This window comes from Poecilia formosa, unplaced genomic scaffold (assembly GCF_000485575.1).
Source record: "Poecilia formosa unplaced genomic scaffold, Poecilia_formosa-5.1.2 Scaffold116, whole genome shotgun sequence".
NCBI lineage: Eukaryota > Metazoa > Chordata > Actinopteri > Cyprinodontiformes > Poeciliidae > Poecilia > Poecilia formosa.
In genome coordinates this window covers 930,275-942,068 of record NW_006800055.1, presented here as the reverse complement: position 1 = coordinate 942,068, position 11,794 = coordinate 930,275, and the positions used below count along the sequence as shown (strand labels likewise).

At 35.7% G+C, this 11,794-nt stretch overlaps 1 protein-coding gene across 1 annotated transcript; it reads right to left on the bottom strand.

The window, feature by feature from the left end:
* Window positions 1–2,696: 2,696 nt before the first annotated feature.
* r3hdm4 (R3H domain containing 4) lies at window positions 2,697–11,626 on the bottom strand. Its single transcript, XM_007560565.2, has 8 exons — window positions 11,426–11,626; window positions 9,247–9,401; window positions 8,871–8,992; window positions 7,883–8,000; window positions 7,723–7,808; window positions 6,790–6,875; window positions 5,923–5,978; window positions 2,697–5,773 (listed from the first exon to the last, which is right to left on the bottom strand). The coding sequence occupies exons 1-8, from the start codon at window positions 11,461–11,463 to the stop codon at window positions 5,670–5,672; spliced, it is 765 nt and encodes a 254-aa protein (XP_007560627.1). The 5' UTR covers window positions 11,464–11,626; the 3' UTR covers window positions 2,697–5,669.
* Between the last annotated feature and the right edge of the window lie 168 nt (window positions 11,627–11,794).

Here is an 11,794-nt window from a genome sequence, read left to right as displayed (position 1 = left end):
CATTCCATATAAAACATGCCTCATCTGTTTGGATGGCACCATCCAGATGTGGCAAACTACCAAAAGGTATGTAATGACAAGGAGGCTGAATTAATATAGAAAATATATTATTTTAAAAAAAAGCCAATTTTAAAATTGTACCTTAGAATAGTTTAGCTTATTTTGAAACCTAAAACGCAAACTCACCTGTTAACTGACTGAATGTTTTTCATCTTAGCAGAAAAGGCTAAATTATGCCCACCTTCATGTTAGCCATTGTTCATACCATGCAGTCTTATTCAACAGAGTATTATTGAAAAGTTTGTTTATTTTAGTAACTCAATTCACTCACTAAAACAAATGATGTTGTAATCAATTCAGGTGATTTTCCACTCACATTGAATGGAAACATTACATCGGACAAACATTTTAATACAGAAACGAGGGTATTTCTAATACCTTCTTAAAGATTATTTTGAAAATGTATATTTAATCTGACAAACGAGCTTCATCAGACTGCATATTCTAGTTCACTGAATATCACTGTATACGTTTCTTTCCCTCAAATAACATAAAAGAAGCAAATTAAAAAATATGAAGGTTTCATAAAAACTGTCCAGTAAGAACTGCAGTGTGAGGAATGAGTAAAAAGAAATGAGAAATTGGAATAATAACATAATTTACAATTAAGCATCCTAACATAAAAAATGAATTGCTGCCCATGACATTTAATCTAGAACAGTGACTTTTCTACATCTACAAAGAGTACAAGGAGTAAGCAAACCAAAATGAGGCCTTAAAAGTGATTTGGAGGAGTGGCCGTCCTTTGAAATAACCTCTATGATGCAAATTTTAACAAAACTGTCTTAATGTGTTTCAGCTTTTTGTGAGGAGCTCAGTAACCCCCGACTGACAGTGAGGACAGACATGATTAAAGAAAGATACTTGACAGGAGACGTGGTTGAGTATGTGTGTACTGCACCTGGTGTCAATGAAGGAGGCAACGCAACATGTGAGAATGGCAAATGGACAACATCCAAAGAATGTCCAGGTAAGAGGAAATGGTGCTAAAAGCAGGAAAAATGGAATTTAGTTTTTTTATTTTTACATGACTTCAAGAAATTTTGTAGGTTGACAGNTGAGCCATGAGCTTAACTGAATTACAGAAATAAAATATATTTTTGAAGATGCTCTCATTCATTGAATGAGTCGACAAATTAAACTTTCACGTCTTGACATTTAACACTATAACAGGAGCTCTCTAAGCTTTAAAGCACAGCAACAAGATGATGATCATAAAGTTTTTTCTGTTTGCTCTCTTTTGATTCAGGAGAAACATAATTCTTCAAACACTAAATATAAACATTTCTGACAACAGCAGCATTTTTTAATTACACAAAAAACCCCACAAAAGGCAGTAGAGAATCTTCTTTGTTCCTCAAAGTGTTTGAAGGGTCAACAACTTCATCACAACTTTAACCAGGTGCCTCTGCGCCCCCTAATGGTCACTCTGGGACACTGCATTTTTGTGATCCAGGATTAGTTGAACGTGTTGGCCTAGATTGGCAAAACTAATAATTACTTTAAAATTGTTATATTTTTCACCCATGGAGGTCGCCATTTTTAAAATTGCCGGTTTGATGACAGTGTTGGTTCATTCTGTATTGAGCTATGAGTTGTTTATCATATTGCTTTTGATTCGTGTAATTTTACACTGGGAACTGTTGGCTGTAATTTAAAAAAAAATTAGACTGTATTATAAAAGGGGACCTACTTCTTGAACAGGTTATTCTATACAAACAATCATCACTTTTTTGCAGAAAATAACTATTGGATGATATTTTACTCTGTTCAGTTCTGCCTATGAGCTGTTTTAGGGTTTCTGTCACTTTAAATCTAAATAAGCTGCTGCTTATTCAACGTTTACACTCGCATGAAAAAAATGGCTGCAAACTAATGCGCAATCATACAACTGTAAATGTCTGAAAAGCAGAAGTGGAGCCTCCTGCACAACCAACAAGAATGCAGCAAGTTGTTTCTGAATGGTAAGTCACCAACAAAACAGTTGTCTCTTCCAGCAGCCATTGCACAGCACATACAGCGGTAAAACCAGCTGACCAAACGTGCTGGAGCAACATTTAGGTTCCTAGGTAACTGTGCATTGTGACTTGTTGGGCAGTTTTTGAAATGGCTCACTCTCCAGACACCAAAAAACTTGGACTTATTTACAAAAAATAGCTGTGTAGGGTTTTTTTTTTTTAGAAGTTAATAAAGGTTTTAATAAATGTGCAAAATGTGAATTTTGCATGTTTTCTTTTTACTCTCCTAATCAGGAAATACAGACAGAAACTGAAGCTAAATCTGATGAAAATGCTAAACTGTTTTCCAAATTTATGCTATTAAACTAAAAAAAAATAATAATCTTTTAACTATGAATGAAACTTAGATTTAGATGTGGACGTATTCCACGTATAAAAATAATTACTTTTGTCAGTTCTGTTGTGGTTTAAAAGTTTATAAAATAAACTCCATGTATTGCTTCCACAGCACTGAAATAGAAGATGTGTACAACAGTAACTAGAACCCGTATCTACTGCTGATTGTTTCAGTAATGTAGACCTTATTAAATATTAAAATCAGGATTTTGACTCACAGTCGAGTCAACTTCAGCTGCCTGAAGATAAAGAGAAAAACTCAAGGAATAAAACACAAACATGCACCTTAAATCCCCTTTAATAGCGGCAACAGATCATTATAAATATGCACATCAGATATACACAAAAAATCCTCCAGGATCACGTATTCAGCTCTCAGACGCTTAAGCTTTTAAAAACCACATTTTGGCACAAATCAGTTAAATATTTACAGCGCGATTACATGTAGTTAAAAAGACGCCAGCCCTCCAAAGAGCTGCAGAGAACACGAACCAGGTTCATGTGAAGAGAGCAGACGACATTCAGAGAGACGAATTCAGAGCCTGAGAAGTTGGATGTATCCACGCAACACACACATGCTTTGGTTGTTGACAAAATGCACCAACAGGTCAAGTTTTGTTACTGCTGCCGTCAACAGCGTAAAAAAGAAGCAGAAACTGGATACATGTTTCCAAGATCTGGTCAAGTAAAAATACACACATGCATGTACAGACAAGTGATAGAAACTGCATGTTCATAAGGCCGAAGTGCTTCTCTTCTGGTTTTAAGAGTGGTTGTTGTTGATGAAAGTATTTCTTAAATAATTTTAAAAATCCACTGATGTGGATCGGAAAAGTGTAAAATGATGCCTCTGCTGTACAAACTGTGAACTACATCATTAATTGATAGCATCAGTTAAAGCTAAGCAGCTGCTAAACCTGTTATTTGTGTGTAAACAAAGAGGCTGGAGGGGGAAAAAATCCAGAACCGCACGCAGACACGGAGGCTCCCATTACAGGTTGTAAGATAGAATAAAGTTCCTTATCTTTTACACTAACTGAGACGACCCAGACGCTCTGTCTACACTGGAAACCAGCACCAGAACAGCAGCTGCTCCAGGCGTCCAAACTGGATCTGCTGTGTAATCGGAAACCTCGACAGATCAAAGTCCGGACTGCGCTTCAGGTGGCAGTGTCTGCAGCCGAATCGATAAACTCTGAAGGTTTGGTTCATGAGAACATTTCCAGTGTGAACAGAGCGTCGGCGCATCAGGAAGACAGAAAGCGAACGGAAACAGACACGGATGGATAAATGTTCCCTAAACAATGAGGACGACGTCACTTTGATCTGTGCTTACAGGAGGATCCCCAGCATTCATGCTCTAAAACTCAGTGACAGAAATCCAGGAGACAGAAAAGCGTTTGATCTGAGAGCAAAGATAGCACCGGTCATGCTTAAAGCCAGCTGCAGACCTCAGAGTAAACTTTCCATTAGTTTTTCAGGTTTTATTGTTTCTAGTCGGTCTCAGTTCATTAAATATTTGTTCATGATGGCGTAGAGGTTTTCTCTTTAAAGGCTTTACTTCCTCATTATTGATTGACCTAAACTCGTGAAGTGATCTTATATTGATTCTAATGTATTCTGTATGTATTTTTATAATCTAAGAGAAATACTAGAGATAACATGAACATGAATAACTAAAATATCTCTAGTGACGGAAAAGAAGCAGGTTTATATTTTGTATATTTGTAGTCGGAGAACAACTAGTGCTGCTGAATCACTTCAAAACTTTTTCTACCTTTAATATGACATCTAACCTGTACAATTTAACAAAAAAGAACAAATCTATTAAGAGGGGAAAATGTGGGATAAGTATGCAAATCCGTCAAGACAAATATTTTATGCACCTCTGGATTCAATTTTAACATTTTGTTTTCTTAAATGCACCAAAAAAAAAAAAAAGAAAACGTAAATCTGAGGAACCTGAGTGAAGTTCAGTTCCCTAAGATCATCTGTATTTTTAGAGAAACTACACACACATACGCACACACACACAAACGCGCTACGGTTTGCACTAACATTACCAAAACTGGATATTTTTTAAAAATCGATACAAAGATAGATTGGAAAATGACCAGTGAGGCTGACATGGTGGTGGCGGTATTATGATCTGGGGTTTCCTTTTCTTAGATGAAACTGTTGCTTTTATTGATGTGGAAGAAACTATGAGCAAACCTTAAAGTGTCTGCGAACCAAATCACAGAATTTATCGCAGCGTTTATCATGAAAAATATTTAATCGTAAGAATTTTGATTTACGTTTATCCCAATAAGTTAAGATAGTTTTTAAAAAACTGGCTGTATTATCAGATTTGCTGTTTCTTTTACTGTTTTCTTCATTGTTTGTTCCATGAAAGCATCAATAAATATAATTAAACATGATCAAATCTGCTGCAGGACATTTATGTGGCTAAAATCCTAAAGAAATTTATTTCGTTATCACAATAGTATCACTGTGATCACATTTTAAGTCGAGTCAAATCAAAGCCAAGAAGAGGGAGGCTGTTAGATTAGCATTAAGCACAACAATAAACTCAGTCAATACATTATTTATCAAAGTATTAGCTTAAGGTTCTGCACATATTTATGCAACCAGGTTAATTTTTAGTTGTACAGGATGAATGTCACATTGAAGTTGGAAAAACTTTTACCATATTTTTTATAATTAAAATTGTTGTCATAATAATAAAGGCCAATGAGAAGAAAAATAACTTTTGTTACTACAATTAATTAATCTTTAAAGCTTAGAGTAAAAATGCAGCTTGGTCCATTTTTATTCTTCTCTAATGGAAAAGAATAAAACTTTATAAATCTCCACTTGGAGAAGAACATGAGCTCATCGTTTTATGATTCCTCGTTTCCAGTCAGACTACAAAACAAGCGCGACAAAAAGCGTTTTTCAGTTTCTGCGTTTGACTAAGTCCTACTTTGGATAAAACAGAGATTACAAATGTTTTGTAATCATTAGTCGTTTCAAAAGGCGTTCAAAGACATCGTTATTCGAGACTGACAACATTTTAAAAAAATGTTTTGAGCGTTTTTGCTCCAAACCAGCAACGGGTGAGAAACTGGATGGGCTGAAATGAACTAAAGTTTTGGAAAGAAACGCAAGTCGGAGGTTGAGTTAAGTGTTTGCTGAAGTTTCTTTGTGGATCGAATTAATGGAAAATTCACCCCACGTCCTATTTACATTTACATTGCAGAGGAAGAGGAGGCCTCAGCTCATCTTCTCCAGGTAGGCAGACAGTAAAAGTCCCGGAGGAAGAAACTCGTCTTGTTTGTTCGTCACTTCAGTCTGACGTGAGCCGTTGTAGTCGATGCCTGTTGGCGCAAAACAGTTTCACCATCCGAACGTGACCGAAACATATCGAGCTTCTATACAAACAGAAAAGTTTAAAAAACGCAGTCCTAGATTTGTTTGTTTGTTTCAAATAAGAATAAAAAATGAGTATAATAATCTGTCCACTCACTTGCAGAGACGAGGTCCATGTACTGGCAGATGGCATGAAGAAGCAGCCTCTCAAAACTGGTTCACACAGAAAAACATTAGAATTTACATTAAATTCAAAGTTTTTCCTCACCTAATTTATAGTAAAGTATTTTAACATTTCTGACAGCACTGTGCCTCATTAGGATGACAAAAAACATGGAGATTTTTTAACATATGTAGGAAAATTCCCTTTTATTTTACTCTCTGCAACAAAATATTCAACTTAGACTCGCTGATTACTGACATTTTCTTTTACCAATTTTTCCATCTAATATAAACGAAGTACACAAATAAAGTTAAAGTCCATATTTATGGGTATTTTAGCTGAATTATTTAAGTAGCGCTCATGTCCTAAAAGTGGCAAGTAAGCTGCAGTTGTCGGGTTTTGATACTTTAACATCACAAATATTTTCTTATAAGCTGTTTTTTTTTTCTGATGGATTTAATTCGCTATTGATTTTCAAAGCTGTGTTGAAGTTTCTGCGTGATACCAGAATATTTGGAAATTTAAGTTGAAGTAGATCATAAGATCAGTGGCAGCTTTACGCCAAAACCTGTCGAAAAAATTTAAAGTAAAAGAAAACTCACAGATCAGAGCAGATAACTGCAGTTTTTAATTTAAACAAGGTAACAGCTGAATGAAGCTCAGTTCTTTCTCAAGCTTTTGCTGAATTTTAATAACTTCTTTAGAATCAGGAAGAGTTCCCACTGAACAATAGTGCCTCCTGGTAAAATAATTATTGACCTAATTAGAAGATATACTATACCAACCATTAAAGACTTACCTTTCCAGCATCCGAACCCAGAAGACCTGCAGATATTGTGACAACAGAAAGAGGATTTCTACCTGCTGCTGAGGACGGTTGTGTAAACTGAGTGAGGTTCGGCGCTGAAGAAGCTGAGAAGGTCTTCCTCGATCACTTCCAGCATTCCCTGGAGAAAAAGGAGCAAAAGATTTGATTTTATTTACTGTCATCAAAGCTTCCAGCACTGAAATATCAGAAAATCTTGTTCTTAAAGTGACAGAGACCCTCAAACATGCAAAGGTTAAATCCCACAGTGTTGTTTAGGCCAACGTTTACGAGCAAATAGGAATAATATTCACAAACAAAATACAAATGTTCTGTCATGTATCAAATATAAATAACTTTGGTAATTGTACCTGACCTAAAATAAGAAAAGTTTAGTTTTGTTCAACTTCAAACAGTGAGAACAAAAAAAGTTTGTATTTTTATTATTAGGTGTATAAAAATATCTGGTTTCAAGGTGTTTTACAAATGTGGGATTTTCATGCTTTATTACAGAAATATCAGGAAGTGCTTGAATATCCAGGACTTTATAAAGAAATCAAGCACTTTCCAAAACACCTAACTGAAATTCAAGCACTTTCAAGGACTTCAAGAAATACATGTTCTGTTTAATAAAGTCATAGTGAACAAAAACATAAATTTTTTGCATTATTAAATGCAAAAACATTAGGAAGATGTAAAAACCTAAAATTAAAATTAACAGTAAATTAAGGACACTCAAGTCCAGTCCAAGAGAGCTACTGAAACTTTTATATGCATCCCTTCTCTAAACTCATGTTTCACAATCCGACTAACAGAAAAATGTGAAAAGTGTCCGATTAAACAAAGGAAAGAAAATAAAACCACTACAACAAAACAGGAACAAATAAAATGTACCCTGATGTAGAAGCAATTCAAGTCTTAGCTAAAGAAACTGTGAACAAGTGATAAACTTCTGAGCGCAGGAAACGCGACAGCGAGGCGACGCGCACCATGGGTATCTGCTTCCGTCTCAGAGTCGCTCGGAGCCGCCGATCGATTCTGTGGAAGCACTCCTGAGCAGGAAAGGCAGGATACACTGCAGAGAGGGGAGAGTCAGGCACGCACGAAAACAAAACGCCCCAAAATAAACAAGAACAAACAGAGACTCACCATTCCTGTGGTCTTTGAGAAGTTGATTGGCGTTTTTCCTCTTGGTTCCCTCCTGCTCCAGGAGAGAAAGCAGCCGCTCCTGCTCCTCGCCGGAGCAGTTCATGAAGTCGTTCCACGGCTACCGAAACACAAACAGATTCAAAACCAAGACGGTGAAGTAAGGAGGGAATCTTTCAAAGGAAATCACATGAACAGCAGATTCAGTTTACTCCACAATAAGGCAAGATGAGGACCTGGTGGAGCTGATTTGTGCAGCAAAACAATTTCATTTGTGCCGCTATTATTTTAAAGGTATTAACAAATGTTTCCAGAGGTCATGAAAGGTCAACCAGCCCCCCCGCCCCCGGTACCTTCTTCAAATCAGACAACATTGGTGTCAAACTTTGGAGATATTAATGAAAGCTTAAAGGTTCAACCAGTCCCCCTACTTTTACTAAATCAAGATTACCTTTAAAATTTCATTAATATCTTCAAAGAAAAAGCAGCACAAACAAAACATTTTTGCTCCACAAACGTAGTTGAGTTGATTGACACCAATTTTGTCTGATTTGAAGAAGGTGGAGGGGCTGGTTGACCTTTCATGACCTCTGGAAACTTTTCTTAATATCTCTGAAATGATAGTGGCACAAACGAAATTTTTGCTGCACAAACGTTTGACACCATTTTTGTCTGATTTGAAGAAGGTGAGTGGTGCAACTTCACTCAGGTAAGCTGAGGTGGATGGAGAATTCAGAAATTTTACTCAAGAAAGAGTAGAAAATTTTCAAAATAAAATTACTCAAATAAAAGTACAGCGTAGTAAAAGTTACTCAAGTAAATGGAATTAGTTACTACCCAACAAATATGTGCAAAATGAAACATTTCAAAAGCGCTTCTTCTCAATTTTTTAAGACATTTAAATCAGACAATTTGATATAAAGTCTGCAAAATAAAAATCCCAGTATTAGGCCTTGTCTGCTACCTTAAGAATAAAGTTTCTAAACTGTACCTCTATGTAGTTTCCGTTGGTGCAGGCCTCAGTAAAGATGGACGGGAGGGCCGGGTTGCTGCAAACCTCCAGGTCGTCTTTGGAGCATTCGTCCTTCTCCAGGAGATTGGCAAGAAAACGAGCTGCAGCCAAGAAAGCAGTTTATCGACTTTATAAGCTGAAACGTAAATGTGCAACTTAAATGATCAGTATTAAGTTATCTTAGCTGCCTGGCTTTTTCTTAAATAATAATAATAATTTAAAAAATCAATGATTCAAAATATATATATGTATATTCTGCACCTCTACATCTATGGAGTACCAACTCTAAAAACGTCTTTTTCAACCTTCATCTAATCTAAAGAAATGACCGGAACATACATTCAGTCGGCCTTACTGTTCTCCTGTCGGCGGAGGCTCTTTTTGCCTTTGGCGCGTGGAGTGAGTTCAGAGTTGCGGACGGCTTGATTGATGTAATGCTTCCTTTTGGCTGGAGAAACTCGCTTAGCAGGCGAGCAGGGCAGTGAGACGCATTTGCGCTCCTCTATCAGGCTGAAAACCAGAACAAAATGCAACATATCTAAGTTTCTTTAAGCTGCACAAACATTTGACGAACGCATTTCCACAAAAAATAAATAAATAAACAATAACAAAAACAATAACACAGTTAAAGCCAATAAAAAAACTGGAGAATTCAAAAAAGCTAAACATAATTACATCATCATTCACCTATGTATGTTTAAAAAGAAGTGATGGATGCATTTTTTAAAGTTATAAATTGCATTTATGCAGCAATGTAAAGTGCAATTCAAATGTATTTCCATTCCAAACAACTGAATTAGCTAAATGTTTTCTGGCTTCAATCTCTCCAGCCCAACCCACAGTTGATTACTGTCAAACATGTAGGATTAAGAAATCACATGAAGAGAGCTAAAAATAAATAAATAAAATCAAAAACCAACACAATCACAACACATAATTTGTAGAAATTCGATAACACATTAGAAGCAAAGTCACTGAGAAAGGAAACAAAACCAGTTAAGGATTTCAGACGCTCACAAACCAGGAAGTTCCTCAAGACTTAGCAATTATGCACGCAATTAGTTTGCAATAATAAATCTACTTTTTGTTTTATTATAGACTAGTCCTCATTTAGCATCTGCAAAGAAAAAACAAAAGAAATCTGCCAGGAGAGTATTTTAACATGGAAAGATAGATGAAAAGGAACAACATTTAGTTCACTCCAGTGACTGTAAAAATAATATAGCAAGTAGTATTATTAATATTTTTATCTAATGCTTTCTAATGCCTTGCATTTCTCTACACTAGCAGTCCAAAATAACCATTTTTAACCTTTTCAAAACAAGTGAACTTCTCGTTTTGATGACTATCTACTGTAAGAAATGTGTTGCAACGTTTCAAGACCCGACATATTATTTCTATATTATTCAGGTTTTAAAATAAAAGCGGGAAAAGATGGATATATTTTTCCTTCATTGGAACAGCAATACTTACAGAAAAAGCACATATTTTCTAACTTAATCAGAAGAAAATAGCAAATGCAAAACATGCGTTTTAATGTTATTACATCTATAATTTAAAATATTAGTGAGCTAATGGAGAATTACATTGGAAAGTGTCAGGAGCCGCAGTTTGCAGACCCCAGTAGGCTAAAGTGGATCAGGGCAGTGAAATTTAAATCCTCTGCTTCCAGCAGCAGAATCAGATGTAGGTCAGTGGGTTTGAGTGGGGGATCCTCCCACGCCTCTGCCGAGCTTTCTGTCTGCAAGATGCCAGTTTTAGCTCCAGCCCTGCATGTTATTAATATCATAATGTTGTGTAATCTCTACCTTGTTTAGTGAAATTCATCTGAATCATTCGCCTAGCATTAACCTTTCAAGCTCATGGCCTGTTTTTGAGAAATATGGCTGAAAATAACATGCCCAAAATGAATTGAATGTATCTCAATTTTAATTGTTTTGGTATCAAAACAAAGGTAAGACCCTAGAGAATATATTACAGCTCTAAAAACCACCCTGCCTGTTACTGAGGAAAGTAAATTAATATGATACACAGCAGAAATTAGGAAAAATTATCTATTTCCGCCTAAAAAAACAGTTCAATATATTAAGATTCCTTTTAAAATACATATAAGCTAGCTTTTTAATCACAGCTACTACAACATCATTTTATTCCTTTTGCACGTATTTCTTATCTTCCGTGATGCGAAATTGGCTTGAATGATTAGTAAATTCACATTGATCATGCAGTTGTTAGATTTGGATGTAATAATGTTAATTATGATGGTTTTCTACGACAAACACACGTAAGCAATTTAGTTTGACCATTAGCTGAAAAAGGCTAAGAAGGATAGTTAAATAAAGCGTTTAAAAATCTTTAAATCTGCACTATAAACACCAGCTACAGCGAGCTTGAAGTAATAACCTGATATTCGGTCACTTCAAACGCGTTTAAGGACGAGAAAAACACTTGAAACTTATTTTATTATAATTTAACAGGAACTGTAGTTTCGGCTAATGCAAACCAGCTAATGTAAGAAGGAAATTAGCACTTACATGTAATCCTGTTCTTCATCACTTGTCAAAACGACCATTTTATTCAAGTATATCGAAAGGGGATGACGAGGCCGTAGTATATTTACAAAGAAAAGGGACAGAATATAGAAAAATAAAAAATTAAAGCAGTGAGAGCGGGTGCTAGCTTCTAGCAGCTAGCCAGTGAGGCCGACAGAGCAAAGGCAGAACGGTGTTGGGGCAGAAGGGGGCGCTGTTTATCTCACCGTACAGACATAATACAATATAGGAAAGAAACTGAAATAAAAGATTAAAGTAAATTTATGTTTCCGCTACTCTGAAACGGGAAAACTAATTTTTATAAATGTTTATCTATTTTTTATTATTTACAAAAAAATATTTGTATAAAAT